A 16,440-nucleotide genomic window follows, 5' to 3' on the forward strand; every position below is an offset into this window, starting at 1 on the left:
AGCCCGAGCACCGTGAGCGCCGAACCGAGCACGACCCCAGCTCCTGTACACAGAGGACCCAAGCGCAAACTGTACAGTGCGGTTCCGGGACGGACCTTCATCGTGGTGAAGCCCTACCAGCCCCAGGGAGAGGGTGAGATCCTGCTGCACCGAGGGGAGCGAGTTAAAGGTCAGTGCGGAGCCCCATATCCGAGAGCTGAACCACCCATCTCACCCAATCTCTGTGTACCTCACCATCGCCCACACTAATTCTCTCTTCCCGTCTGTATTTCACTCTTTCAGAACTCACTTCTCTCTCCTTTGCACCATTTCATCTCCGAGGCGGGATGTACTCCTGAACACTCTAACTGTTCCCTCTCCATGGTGCTGAAATGAATGAACGGCCCCGGTCTATGCCTTCTCCATGGTGCTGAAACACCTCTTTCCATCCGCCTCTCATTTCTCCCTTCCCGCCATCTGTCCCTTTTCGATGCTACTGAACACTCGCACTCATTCCTTCTGCATGATGCCCATTCCTTCCCGAGACTCTGCATGTTCGCCCAGCTCTAAATGATAACTCAGTTGCACGAAGAACACAATTCTGGAATCAGATTCAATTCACGTATAACTTACCAGCTCCATTTCTTGGCCAATATGTATTTATTTATTTTCCATTTCTGCATCATCCTTACATGCCACATGCAGAGGTCCGCTCTCATGGCAAAGGTAAATGTGCTGTTTTCTTCTACCAAGTTTTCTCTCCATTGTCTCCCCACCTAATCATTTAATTTCACAGCAATTGGTACCAAGTTTCAAAATTTGAAGCCCTGTTCTACCATGTTCCTCTCCTTGTGTGTGTCTGTGCCTGTGCCTGTGTGTGTGTGGGAGAGAGGGAGAGAAAGAGTGATGTACAGAGTGAGAGCCTGGTCATGTATAACTTGTTCTCAGACCCAGGATGCTGCCACTTGCAGTGTTCATCCCTTCAAGTTGCAGCAATAGGCTTGTCAGAAGCTAACTCTGTTTTCTAAACTATGACTCTAGTTGAAAAAGACTAAGATGTGGCTGTTCTATTTTCCTCGCCTTCTGGTTGGAGTATTTGTTTTCAGCTGGTAATGTCAAGAAAGTGTGAGGAACAAAAAGTGTTTAATTTTCTTTGTTGAAGCTGCCGGCTCATTGTCCATCTTGTTCATTTATTGACATCCTCTCTGTGGTGGGTTCTTGTTCCTTAACTCCCTCCAATGTTGTAGAAACATAAAAGGTCTCAGTCCACCTCTTGCAGTTACATAGTAGCCAAGTTCATTTGATTACACTCTTGCAATTATCTGTTGTATAACAGAGGGTCTCAGCAAACCCCTTGAAGTCCAATTGTTTTGATGGGATCTTTGACCTTACCTCAATCACATTGGGAGAATATCAACTGATCACTCACCATTTTGTCTTACATGACAGGGGCTTGCATTAACATCTTCACAGATCTTACAGATGATTGCTTAGATTTGTGTGTGGAGGGGTTCTGATGCTGTGTAACTGTGAAGGATTAGCTGAGGATATGCACTGCCTGTATACAGATTCATGGGAATACTCTCAGATACAGCTTTGCACTTAAGACTCCACTCATACTATAAATTAGAGGTCATTCATGTTGCACTATCCAACAATGAAGTGACTATGATCCTTAAACATACTATACAACTGCTAGGAGCTTTCTAAGACTCTTTTAATCACTGCAAAACAGTAACTGGATTGCCTGAAACACTAGTTAAAAACAATGACTAGAGATGCTGGAAACCAGATTCTAGATTAGAGTGGTGCTGGAAAAGCGCAGCAGTTCAGGCAGCATCTGAGGAGCAGTAAAATCGACATTTCGGGCAAAAGCCCTTCATCAGGAATACATGCCTGAAACACTTCCAACCCCAAGAACTATGGATACCAACTGAAGACATGGAACCTTCTTAAGCATAACTAAAATAAATAATCAAAATATCGTTGTTTAAATGTTTCTTTCTGTTTCACCTTTTACTTTTTCTGTTGCCTTTCTTTTCCCAGCTCTTCAGTTTGTCCCACTTTACCTTCCCCCCACCCCCAACATCCCCAAATTCTTTCATTCACACTTGATGTTGCTGTTTCACACTCACCTTGTGCCTTTAATCACCTTTGGATTTCTGATTTTGTGCAGCTCTATCTCAGACCATAATACTGTTTCTAATTCTCATTTATCTTGTGCTTTCGGTTTCTCTATTTCTATCTCTGTCAGTTATTGCTTTTTTCTGTCTTGGCAATCTCCTAACTGGCCTACCTGGTGAAGTCTAAACTGAGAGGCTTGGTTGGTTATTGATCATGAAGGTCATTATACATCCTCATCTACCATGTAAAAATGATTTACTTTGCCAGGTGAGAAAAACCTGGCTGTTATTTTCCCCTACCTAGTAATGTAGGTGTTTGGCAAATGGCACCAGCTTTAACACATCCCCAACATAAGTTAAATTAGCACAGAACTTCAGAGTTTGGAAGCAGAATTGCAGAATTATGTGGGCTGGAATCTAATAATACATGATTGGATGTGAATGAATGCCTGGAATCTGATCAAGGGTTGGGCTAGTTTATTTGCATGACAATGGATGTCTTGGACTGAAGGTTCTAATCAAAAGGTTGAGTGATTTATTTGTAAAATAATGAATATCTGGGACTGAGCTGCAGCCTGAAATCTAATAGAGGAGTTACGTTGGATTATAAACACAAAACATATGTGGCTGTCAGTAAGTTACAGGTGAAATTTAATTGAGGAGTTTATGTCATTCATGTAAAGGATACCCTGGAGTGACTGATTCAGGCAGAAGGTCACCAATTGTTGTGCTACAGAGTCAGCATCAGCAGGAGGTGATTATAATAGCATAAAGGTGCTAATGCAATGCAGATATAACCACAATTTGCATTTACTTAGAGAAGCTTTATAGAAGGCTTAACATTTGGATGAGATATTAAAACTTGGTGTCCAACCTGAGCACTCAAATGGTTTTAAAAGATACCAGGGCTTTATTTGAAAAACAATGGGAACTTCTTCCTGATGCCCTAACCAGGATTTATCCTTCAACCAATCCTACTGCAGTGGTGACCTGATTCTTGCTGTTTGTGGAGCTTTACTGTGTGTAAATTGACATTCATGCTTCTGTACATTACAGTAGTGAATGCATTTCATAATGTATTCCATTATCTTAAAAGCATCTTGAGAACAGTTCTTTCTATATGTACTGTGAAATACAGATTAAATCTGGCTGCTTGCTTGACATCTTATAAGTTAAATTTCAGAATGTTAATATACTTTATATTGCAAAATAATTTCTATTGTTACTGTATTGATAACCATAACATCTGAAGATTACAATACATAAAACTGTAGACATTGCAGTATTGATGAAATGCAAAAAGATAGACTGCCTAAGCACTGTGAGCATAGCAAGACTGACTCTCAGATCCTAGCATGGATCTATGAGTAAATTCAAAGTTTCAGGCAATTCTGGGCTCTGGAAAGTTTCTGCTTGCTCTATTGACTCCTGACACACAGCTTGTTGAAATTTCACAGTAATCTTGCCACAGTAACAAGGCCTTGAAGTCATGGAAGCCATTTCCTCCATTTTGACTTTTGGGAATTCTATGATATTGTATACCATTGGGTGTTCAAAATTTGCATACAGAAAATCTCTGGCTCTTGAGGCAATATAGAAGATATTTTCAAATAAAATTGGGAATAGTATTGACGCAAGTGGAATCCACCATCTGTAGTCATTCATCCTAGGATCTACAGCCAAAAAGCAATTCACTATACTGAGGAATCTTAGCCTACAATGAAAATTTTGATCCTTATCCAATTTATTGTGAATTTTAATTGTGTTAATTTCATTAGCAGTTTGGCATTTTTTGGGGGAGCCTGACACTCAAAAACAGACTCATACGTTTATTTTGTGATATGCTACCAGACTAACAATCCAGAGTAGGTCATTTTAAATCTCTACATTCAAGTAAAACTTGAATTCAATTTTTGGAGACCGCAATAAAATCAGGGAATAGTAAACACAGCCATGAAGTCGCTGGATAGTTGTAAAATCCCAACTGGTCCACCTTGTCTTTTTAGGGAAGGAATCTGAGTATTCTTGTAGGTAAACTCCACAACAAAGTGCTTGACTTATTATTGTCCTGTGAAAAGGCAAAGCAAGACACACATTTGTATCAAATAACTATCATGAATCAAACAGGAGCACAAAAATTATATCGGCAATTTGGAATTTGCGATAAATGCTGATATTCCCAGTGATGTCAGATTGCCTAATAGGTAGACGCTTGCAGATTAATAATTGAAGCATAAAACACATATCTGGAAACCTCTCTACCGTCTTATTTAGCTGTGGGAGTTGACCAGGTACTTTGTCCTTACTAAAGTTTGCATCATAGTGATTTGCAGGTTAGCACTAAGTTGAACTAGGAATATGTCATGAGGGGAAAATCTCTGCTCATGGTGGTGGTGCGACCCAGCAGGGAACTTTTATCAGTTTCCCTCTGTCTCTGCATCAGAATATTTGGGACCCTGGTAATCAAAGAAGCAGCTTGATGTGTTGCAGTTGGATAACTAGTTTCAAAGTGGGTGTCTCATATTGCCTATCAAAAATGTGAGGTCTTCAAAGTCCCTTAAGTGTTCAGTGTAAAACAAAGATGCTGTAAATCAGCATAGAATTATAAATTCAGAACAAATAAGTTAGAAGTAAGGCATCTCCTCATTCTCCAAGCCCCTGCCAGTCCCAATAACCCTGGATTCCCAGATAGAGTAAAACACCGTCTAATTCAGCCTTGAGTATACTCAATTACCCAGCCTCCACTGATATCTAAGAAAGGGATGCCACGGACAAATGATCTTCTGCAGAAAGAAATTCCATTGCCTTCCTAATTGCTTTTAAATCTACATGCTACCCTTTTATGGTTCATGTACAAGGATATCAATATCATTCCACATTACAGCATTATTTAGTAACTATCTATTTAAGTTAATTCTGTTTTTCTGTTCATCATGTCAAAAAAAAAACCACACATTTTCCTGAATGTTTATCCCCATGTATAAAGTTGTTTTGTTCCTGAGCATGACCCTTATAATCTTACAGATTATTCAAGTTACATGCACACAGAAGTACAGAAAGCAGCTTTCTTTCTCGAAAGAATTTTTGTGAACTAGTTGCATTTTTACAACAAACTTGACAGCTTCATAAACTGATAGAGTCTCTTTTTATCAGATTTTTCAGAAATCATTTAATCTGAATTTAGATTCTCAACCTGCCACAGTAAATTTAAGTTTTCTCTCTCTGGATTAATAATCCAGGTCACAGAATTACTAATCCAGTGACTCCATCACAATAACACATCAGCTTTATGTCATCCTCACCAGTAGCCCCACCAAACATTTACAAGGAGCGAACCAGCAAAGCCTAGGAATGTTAGAGGTAGCTGGAGCTTGAAGAAAAGACAAGATCTGCTCACCATCTTCCCGTGCCCAGCAACTCCATACTCAACTTCTTCTGAGACTCCTCTATTTCATCTATTTTACACACCACCATCTTGTATCACTGTTCACCTGCCATGCTCATGCCACCCCACCCCTCAAACACGCAAACACTGTACTCCCCTCCAGAAAGTAATCTCATTGATAGGTGCAAAGATACCTTGCCACCAATTGAGTTAAAACCACAGAATGATAACATTCACCTCATAGTTTATTTTAACGTTACTGACTCAGTTATTTAACACTTAATCACACCATTGTACTTTCCACCGACTGGCCCATTTAGTTTGTGTCCCATACACGGACTGCACAATCCTTAATGTTTTGCTGTTTAGATATTCAGAGCAGTTGCAAGTCCATATCTGTCAGCTGTCCTGCTCAGTTTTAATTAACCTTTTGAAGCATCTCTGCTGTAAGCATTGATTCATTTATATACTTATGAATGATTCATCTGCCCAAAGTATAATACAGTTTAAGTGAGTAGATTGAATGTCTCCAGCAGCATTAGTGTTCTGCTTATTTCAACCAGGACAAATATTCTGGCATTAGCAGGGAGTGCAATATCAGTGTGTCACTGTAAGGGTGTACTTCAGAGTGCTACAGTGAAAACTGTGGGATTTATTGAACAGTGTTACTGAGGAAATTACGAGATATCAGTGTTAGTGTGAGGTGTGTCTAATTTATCAGGCTGAGGTCTGTGAGGTATATCAGGGTTATTTAAATTGTTAAACCTCAGTGTGACTGTAGGAATCTCCTTAGTGCAATGTGTTTAGAATTCACCACCCGCGGCCTGATCTCAGCTGGTTCTTGCTGTTAATGATGGATGAGGTGGCTGCTTTCCAGACATCACTGACTTTAATGGAATTCCTTATATTTAGTTGGCTGCATAAATTTGTCCCATTTTAGAGTTGCATTCTCTGCAAATTTAGAAATGACCGCAGTATGCGTTCTTCAGTGAGAGATACTATTCCCTTCAAATTTAGAGTTAAAGGAAAGCTCCTATATCAAGGCTGATTGTGTGAAAAGATAGAAAGACAACATTTACAGCACAGAAGGATACCATTCATTCCATCAAGTATGTGCTAGCCAGAAAAGAGTTATTCAGCCCAATCTGACTTTCCAGCTCACTCTTCGTAGGTCACTTCAAGTGTATATTCAGATCATTTTTTAATTACGTTGGGAGTTAGCCCTAGCCACATTCTCAGGCATTGATGTCAATATTCTCACCATCCTCAAGGGATTCTCAACAAAATTCTCAACTTCCCTTTTGTTTTTCTGCCAATGATTAAGTTCTTTGCTCAGGAAAACAGGTGCCCATTATCCATTCTATTTCACCCTTTCATAATAAGTACAAACCTGTACCACATCAGTCACTCAGACTGCAAGGTCCTAGTTGCAGGTCTCAGCCAAGCCAGCAGTAAAGGAGAACAAAGTTAGACGGGACGTTGGCCTTTTAAAAATAAATGTTACTTAACTAGATATTTTTTAATGCGTTCAAGGGATGTGGATGTCACTAAATAGGCCAGCATTTTTTGCCAAGAAGGCAGTTAAGAGTCAACCACATTGCTGTGGGTCTGGAGTCACATGGAGGCCAGACTGGGTAAGGACACAGTTTCCTTCCCTAAAGGACATTAGTGAACCAGATGGGTTTTTCTGACAATCAACAACAGTTTCATGGTCGTCATTCATTCTAGATTTTTTACTGACTTCAAATTCCACCATCTGCTGTGGCAGGATTTGAACTCAGGTCCCCGAAGATTTCTTGGGTTTCTGGTCAAATAGTCTAGCGATAATAACACTCGTTGATTTCCTACTTACAGAACAGGATTTCAGGATTTTCAGGCTGCACAAAAATCTGAAAGGGATTGCCGTTTGTGAGGAGCACAGCAGTAGACATTGACACGCCAATGGACTGTCTCTAATTACTTAAATTTAATGCAGAAACCTGCAAGTTGATACATTTTGAGAGAAAGCATGAGGAAAAGTAGTTTAAAATGAAAAAGCCCTCAAGTAGGGATTGAAGCAAAAGGACCTATGGATAAATGTGCGCAGATCATTGATTGTGATGAGACAGGTTGAAAGTGCAGCTAATAAAGCAAACGGGATCCTAGGCTTGTTAAATAGAGGCATAAATACAGAAGCAAGAGAATTAGACTGAATCTTTATTAAACATTACTTTGGCTTCAGCTGGAGTTTACATCCAGGTACGTCCACTTATTTTAGGAAGGCATTGGAAATAGCGCAGAAAAGATTTATGGGAATGTTTGCATGCATGGGGACTTTAGTTAAGACAATATTTTAGAGAAGTTTGGGTTTTATCCTTTGGTAAGGAAGTCCGTAGCCAAGGAGCATAGATGTAACGCAAGAGATAGTAGATCAAGAGGAGACCTGCAGAGAACTTTTATAAAATGTCATCGTCAGGTGTAGGGAATCTGGAACTCAAAACCTGAAAGGGTGGTTGAGTCAGAAACTCATGTTACCTGAAAGCAATGTTTAGATAATCAGTTAGTAGTCTCCACGACTAAGTTCCAATAGCTGGAAAATAAGGTTAGTGTATTTACATCTTTGTTGAACCGTATGGACATGATGGACCAAATATCTTCCTTCTATGCTGTAAACATCTGAGTCCATAAAATAAGGGACAGCAGGGTTGTTAGGGTAATAGATTCCAATTTGACTGGGGTTGACTCCTCAGTCAGGAATTTTATATTTTTCTCCATTAAAAGTATTATTTTATATTCTTACTTTGACACATAGTATTTGTTGTGTTATGATCCTAACGAATGATCAGTTGGGCAAGCCAGGGTGAAACTTGGCTTCATAGATCATAAGTTTAGTTTTTGCAGTTGGTTACTGTGCTGGTTAGTCACTGAAATGTATTCAGTAGAATCTAAAGCAGAGCACTGAGAAAACAGTGGTCAAATCATATACAGTCAGCATAGATTTGCAGAAGGGAAATCACGCTTGACAAAGCAACTGAAATTCTTCGAGGATGTAACTAGTAGTGCCAGGGAGAGCCGGTGGATGTGGTTTATTTAACTTTCAGAAAACTGTCAACCAAGTCCTGTATAAGATATTAATGTGTAAGATTAAAGTGCATGAGACTGGGGGTAGTGTATTGAGATGGAAAATTGCTGAGCAGACAGGAAATTAAGAGTAGGAATAATTTTATTTTGTCCTGTATGGCAGACAGCGACTGTTGGGTTATCACAGGGATCGGCATTAGGATTCCAGTTATTCATAGTATGTGTTAATGACTTAGATGAGGGAAGTAAATATAATATCACAAAATATGCAAATTTCACAAAGCTGGATGAAAGGGTGAGCTGAGAGGTTGCAGAGATGATGCAGTATCATTTGATGTGGAGATGCCAGTGTTGGACTGGGGTCAATAAAGACAGAAGTCTCATTACACCAAGTTATAATCTAACAGCAACCAAAAGAGAAAATGCTGGAAAATCTCAGCAGGTCTGGCAGCATCTGTAAAGAGAGAAAAGATCTGACATTTCGAGTCTAACTGACCCTTTGTCAAACCTTTCATTATAATCTAACAGGTTTATTTAAAATCACAAGCGTTCGGAGCTCTGCACTTCACCTGATGAAGGAGCACCACTCTGAAAGCTTGTGATTTTAAATAAACCTGATGGACTATAACTTGGACAGGCTGAGTGAGTGGGCGTGGGCAAGTGCAAGGCAGATGCAGTATAGTGTGGATTTGTGCAGTATTATGTGTAGATGCAGTATAAAGTGAATAAATGTGAGGTTATCCAATTTGGCATCAAAAACAGGAAGGCAGATTATTATTTGAATGGCTGTAAATTGAGAGATGGAATGTGCAACAGGATCAGGCGTCCTTGTGCACCAGTTGGTGAAGGAGAAAGTGAGGTCTGCAGATGCTGGAGATCAAAGTTGAAACTTTATTGCTGGAACAGCACAGCAGGTCAGGCAGCATCCAGGGAACAGGAGATTCGACGTTTCGGGCACAGGCCCTTCTTCACCAGTTGGTGAAACTAAGCATGCAGATGCACTTGGCAGTGAAGAAGGCAAATGGCATGTTGACCTTCACAGCGAGAGGATTTGAGCACAGGAACAAGAATGTCTTGCTGCAGTTATGCAGAGCAATGGTGGGGCCACAGTAGGAATGTTGTGTGCAGGTTTGGTTGCCTTATCTGAGGAAGGATTAGATTAGATTAGATTAGATTAGATTACTTACAGTGTGGAAACAGGCCCTTCGGCCCAACAAGTCCACACCGACCCGCCGAAGCGCAACCCACCCATACCCCTACATTTACCCCTTACCTAACACTACAGGCAATTTAGCATGGCCAATTCACCTGACCTGCACATTTTGGGAGGAAACCGGAGCACCCGGAGGAAACCCACGCAGATACGGGGAGAATGTGCAAACTCCACACAGTCCGTCGCCTGAGTCGGGAATTGAACCCGGGTCTCTGGCACTGTGAGGCAGCAGTGCTAACCACTGTGCCACCGTGCCGCCCACTGCCACCGTGCCGCCCACTGCCACCGTGCCGCCCACGGTGTTCTTGCTTATATAGGGAGTGCAGTGAATGTTTCAAAAATTGATTTGTGAAATGTCAGGACTAAAGTATGAGGAAGAATTGAGTTAGTTGTGATTGTGTTTACTGGAGTTTCAAACAATGAGGCGGAGTCTCATAGAAACCTATAAAATTCTAACAGGGTTAGAGAGGTTCGACTCAGGAAGGCTGTTCCTGATGGTGGGAAAGTCCAGAATCAAGGCTCATTGTTTAAGGATAAGGAGTAAATATTTTAGGACTGAGATGAGGAGAAATTCTTTTTCACCCAGAGAGCCTGAACCTGTGGAATTCACTATCACAGAATGTAGTTGATGCCAAAACATTGTGTTCTCAAGGAGGGGGTAGATCTAGTTCTTGTGGCTAAAGGTATCAAGGGATATGGGGATAGTGAGGGTGGGATTAGGGTCAGAAGCTTGATTATTAGCTAAGATCATACTGAATGACGGAGCAGGCTCGAGGGGCTGAATGGCTTACTCCTTTAAACTGTGATGTTTTTACGTGCATTAGGTTGCAAATGATCTTTAACACAGAGTATAAGTTTATCATATAACACAAATAAAATAGAGCAATGTACAGTAAACCCTATGTATCTGCATAATCATGAATTCACCTATCTGCTCCAAAGAAAATGTAGCAATATAATTCAGCATCTGCAAATGAAATTCAAATATTGGCGATTTTTAACCTATTTTTAACTTACTTTAAGAGCTTCATGCAAGCAAATTTCATCATTTGCAGTGGTTCTCAGGAATGGAACCCTTGTAGATACAGGAGGAATAACTGTATGAAGCTGGACAGGTCTAAACATAAACAACAAAGTTTCAATCTATTACCCTGCAAGTTCCTTTACAGATACCCAATGCCAGAGAAATCTCATTTCTGTCTCCGCTCTTAAATCTCTTACTTAAATGATACTTTGCAATTCCTCAATGTGGACTGCTGAGACAGTTCACAAATTCTTTCCAAGTCTGCCGTCATGAATCGTTTTCAATGCTGATGACCTAAACAACTTTACCGTTCTGACAACTTGAAAACTTATTTCCAAATTCTCACAGCTTGAAGGCTTCACAAACTAATACCCTTCTGCTGTGGTGGGAGCTCTCTTCTGAATTGAACTCCAGATTCTCCAGAACTGAAGTCAAAAGCTAAACTAATGCCCCTGATTTGTTTTTTCTCTATTGTGAACTCAACTGTGTAAACATTTCACCAGTCACACCACAGGTGTCCTGCTAGGCCATTGACTGGATCATATAGAATCCCTACAGTGTGGAAACAGGCCCTTCAGCCCAACAAGTCCATACCGATCATACGAATAGCATCCCACCCAAACCCATTCCCCATTACTCTGACCAATCCACCCAACCCACACATCCCTGAACACTATGGACAATTTAGCATGGCCAATTCACCTAATCTGCATGTCTTTGCATCGTGTTAGGAAACTGGAGCACATGGAGGAAACCCACGCAGACACTGGGAGGATGTGCAATCTCCACACAGACAGTCGCCCAAGATTGGATTCGAACCCTGGTGCTGTGAGGCAGCAGAGAAGCCCCTATGCTTTCTAGAGCTGATGTGTCAAATTATTTAAGTGTCAAATTATTTTCTGACACTTAAAAAAATGTACCTTCACAGAGTTGAAGCCAAATATGTGCAGCTATTTTAAAATTCCAAACTTCCAAATGATAAAAAGTTAGATACCTTTTATCACACTTGCCTACACTACTACAGGAAAAAGAATCTGTATTGATGTGTGGCAAATAAATTATTCCAGCTTTAAAATTTTGTCCAGGAGACGGGATGTAAATGCTTTGGAATTTATATGTAATATTAGCCTCAAGTATTCCCATGTACAGCATTCCCATGTACAAGATATCTGACAGACATTTTACTGCGAGAAACAGCTTTAAAACTAACTGACTGACCTTTTGATGGGATTAGTCCAATTTGGTTTTGCTATTTCTGTTTTCATGTATTGGCCCAGTACTTGCTTCTTTTAATGTTTTTTTTTAATTTAGTTTACTCCTGGCATTTAGGAGCCGTTAGCTTGCCATTTACAGATCTGCTTGTTACTCCCTCCCTCACATGACATGTTCAGCCTCCTGCTTCATCTTAATATTGAGCACAGAATTGTACTGGCAGCAGTAAGTGCATCAGTCATTCACCCCCATTGTCATAATTCTCTGTACAAAAAAAATCGGGATCTCTGCATTGCTGTTCTGCAATAAAACATTGCACAGAGGATGTGGCACCCATATTTAAATTGGAATGCTGGGGAACTTCAGGAGCCCCTCTGCACCAGCAGTGAAAAGAGCAAGTGAATCATACTAGCATTGCTGATAAGGCAGGAATGGTTTCCTGGTTCTTCTGAAATGTTTCAAGAATGCTATCAAAAAAATTAGACAATGGTTCAAATAAAGAGTCATACTGGGGCAGATGCTTTGTTCAGAAATAGAGAGAAAGGAACATCTTGAAGAAGAATAGAGAGACAAAGATTAAAATGCATGAAATATTCGGGTCTGACAGTTTCTGTGGCATGGGAAACAGTTATCATTTCAGGGCTGTCGTCTTTCATCAAAACTGGAAAAATGTTACAGGTGTTGAGCAATTGAAAGGGAAGAGGGTGAAACAGCCATCTATCCTATCAGGGACCATTATTCTTCCATTACTCATACAACCCTCTCTTATTCCAATTGCAGAGAGGTTTAGGAAGGAAATTCCAACTCTAAGAGACCAGGGAGTAGAGTCATGGAGGTCTACAACATGGAAAAGACCCTTTGGCCCAACTCATACTTGCTGTCCAGTTTCCACAATTAAACTAGTTTGCCTACATTTGATCCATATTTCTCCATACCTATCACATCCATGTACATGTCTAAATATTTCTTAAATGATGAAATTGTACTCGCTTCCACCATACCTCTGGCAGCCCATTCCAGACACTCAATACCCTCTATGTGAAATAATTGCCTTTCTGGGCAATAATTCCCTTTTGTATCTCTCACTTCTCACCTTAAACCTATGCCCTCTAGTTTTAGACTCCCCTACCATGGGGAAAAGCTGTCGGCTATCTACCTTATCTAGGCCTCTCATGATTTTATAAACTTCTAGAAGGTCACCCCTAAGTCTCCCACTGGATAGATGGATCAAGCTTGAGGGACAGAATAGCGTGTTCCTGTTCGGATGGTCCTGGTATTTGGATGTGCAAAATGGAATGCACAAGAGGCATAAAGACTTATAAGGCTGACAGGGAGGAACAATAAAGGATAGCTTGTGTTATTATTCCTCATGGCATTGATGTTTTTCAATGTGATGGAGATAGTTATCAACAATGATTTGAAGAAATTATTTATTGATATCTGATGACATTTAATTCTTGGTTCCATCCTAATTTCTCAATTGCAAGATGACTCTTAGTCACAGTATCTGAAAAGATGCCAAATTCCATACATATGCTGCCCCAGCACTGAGTTTCATCTTAATACCATCCCTCTGGACCTTTCTAATATCACTAAGTTATCATCCTGCTCATTGAAAATTAACTACCAAATGGACAGAAATTTCTGGGCAGATATTGGGAAGATAGCAATTGTCCTTGCCACAAACTCCATTACCTACCACTAACTTCATCTCTTGCTCTAGCAACTAACTGAGACTGTGAAGCAGAACACTTAGTGTTGAATTTGATCTTGGGCTGAGCTCCTAGCACACATCTTCTCCATCACTATTTCCATCTCTGTTGCATTGTTCAACCTTGCCCTTGATTCAGCTCATCTGCAGCTGAATACTTCATATGTGCATTTATAACATTAGGGCTCAACTATTCCAATGTTCTCCTGGTCAGCCCCTCACCTTTAATCCTCTCTCAACTCAAGGGGTCATCTTGTACCAATCCCATTTATACATCACCCATGTGCTCACTAATGTACATTGTTACCCAATACAGAAAAGGTTCAATTTTAAAATTCTCAATCTTGTTTTTAAATCACTCAATGGTTTCATTCTGTTCTATTTCTGTAAACACAGCTAGCCCTGCAAGATATTTTAATTCTTCTCATTGTGATCCCTTGTCCATCCCTGATATTAATCACTCCACCATTTGCAGTGATATCTTCAGCTCTCTAGGTTCTAAACTCTGTAATTCCCTCCCTCAGCTTGCCTAGTGCCCTTCTACACCTCTCTCCTATTTAACACTTACCTCTTTGATATTGCAGACAGAAACAGAATGTACATGCAATGCATATGTTTCAACTCAGCAAAACAGGTGACAGCCATTTCCTGGTTCGTTTCTCAGGACAATGCCCTTCTCAATCAGAGTCAACCTGCCTGGTATAAACATTAAACAAAGGCTGGTTGTTAACTGTCAATCAACATTAATAGGTGCATTGTCAATAGCAGCACCTCTATCATTCAGAGTGTACTTGCCAACTAATCAGTAGTCTCCTCTCACACATTCTAAATGTTAATTTTCCCTTGAATTGATATTCTTGCAAAATGCTCTGATATGTGTGAGACAGAAGTTTCAACTGAATGCAATCTTTCTCAGCAATACTCAAGTTCTGTATGACTAAACTAATGTTTCAGAAGGAGAAGAGGTTTTTAACCTCACATGACCTGGAGGAATTGGTTATTGGGGTCCCATTATGGATCAACTATGAATCCTAAGTGTGGCATTTGTAACAAAGTCAGCCAGCTAGATTTCATAGAATATGAGTTCCCTGATTGGGCCTGTTAATCTGTCCAATCAGGGAGTTCTGACTAACAGATAAAAAGTGTTAGAGAGACTGGGACTCTGACAGCTGACTCTAAAGTCAAGAACTTTTTGTGTGTTATTAAATAGTGACTTCGTGATGGGATAGCCACCCTCTGGGGAATTATTTCATTAAGTATTTATAAAATAACCTTTCAATTCCACACTGATACCACTTTTTGTGAGAAATGGATGTTCGTGACTAGAATTCTGTTTGTCTTTACAAAAATTATCCACATTCAATTTGAACAAAATGTATTGAAGTTTGGTCAACAATTAGAATATATTTCTCAGAGCTTTGTAGAACAGGTGTTAACCGTGTTGTGAGTAAATTAAATGAAATTTGGGCCATTGGGATTCAGTACAATGGAGGTGTTTGGCATGGGATTTAATCCATTGCAAATTGCTTGAGGGAGCAAATGTCGGTGTAATTTGTGAGACTGGAATGCTGCATGATGTGAATGAATGGGAAAATGTCAAGTCTGTGGGGATTTCCCATAACCTACATGCATTCTATGTTGGATTCCATCAAATGAAAATGAATGGGGATGTTTGGGTTAGTAGGATTCGCTGTACCATATGGATGCTTTAGAATTGTGACATTAAATTTGTGCTCTTTCCCTAATCATTCTGCAAAAATACATCATGCTACCCCCCCGTGCTAAGTTCCATTTGTCTGCACTATCTGCTAGCCAGCCTAGCTATTTCCCATTGCAGTCAATTGGTATCATTCATTCTGTTTGTCTCTCAAGTTTGGTATCAAAGCAAACTTTGAATTTTTTCTGTGGGTTTCCAAAAGCAAAATCATTTATGTAATTAAAAAAAACACAACATGGTTCTAGCACTAACTCCTGGGAGAAGAAAAAAAGATATCTGTCACTCTCTAATTTGAAAGTAAAGCCTTTTAGCATAAATTGGTGATGTTTTGGCCTGAAACTAATTTTTTCTGCAAACGGACATTGACCCTCCTACATCATGAGCCTCGAGTATGCTAAGCAGCTTCTGTTGTGATAGTTTGTCAATATTTTCTTAAAATCCACTGAGCAAATACCCATTGTGTTCCCTTCATCAACCTCCTACATTGCATCCTCAAAAAATTCAAACAAATTAGTCGAGTACATTCTGTCTTCTACAAATCACTGATGGCTATCCTCAATTACTTCAAAACTTTCCAAGTGCATGATAATTTATTTTTCTCCATGACTATTATTTCCAATATCTTGTTTACAACTAATGAGTAATTTAAACAAACTGATTTGATGTTACTAGCAATGTCCTTTTCTTGAAGAAATGTTTCACATTTGCCACTCTCCAGTCCTCTGGCATCTCTGCCATATCTAGAAAACTAATGAATTAGTGTGGCAACCTGAGAAACTAACCATCCAGTGCAGGAGCCCTCTCCTCTCACAAGAATAGACATCCCTTTCAGTATCTCTAGCCTATCAATTTTTACCCATACTTTATCTGTACCATCTCCACTCCTGCCCAGTATTTTGTCAGCACATTCATCTTTAATCAACACTGGTGCAAAATGCTGATTAGATATTGTAGTCTGTCCAATGCCTTTCAGTCCCTAAAAGACCCATTTCATCTCTTATGACCATCTTACTACT

The 16,440-nt window shown here is 40.0% G+C and overlaps 1 protein-coding gene across 2 annotated transcripts in view; it reads left to right on the plus strand.

The window, feature by feature from the left end:
- The window catches only part of shank3a (SH3 and multiple ankyrin repeat domains 3a), a 1,030,755-nt gene that overhangs the window by 612,915 nt on the left and 401,400 nt on the right, over window positions 1-16,440 (plus strand). For both annotated transcript variants that reach the window (XM_043713933.1, XM_043713934.1), the window contains exon 13: window positions 3-169. In XM_043713933.1, the coding sequence (XP_043569868.1) occupies window positions 3-169 (167 nt within the window). The remainder of the gene's footprint in view (window positions 1-2; window positions 170-16,440) is intronic.

The sequence above is a fragment of the Chiloscyllium plagiosum genome, chromosome 23 (assembly GCF_004010195.1).
Source record: "Chiloscyllium plagiosum isolate BGI_BamShark_2017 chromosome 23, ASM401019v2, whole genome shotgun sequence".
Classification (NCBI taxonomy): Eukaryota; Metazoa; Chordata; class Chondrichthyes; order Orectolobiformes; family Hemiscylliidae; genus Chiloscyllium; species Chiloscyllium plagiosum.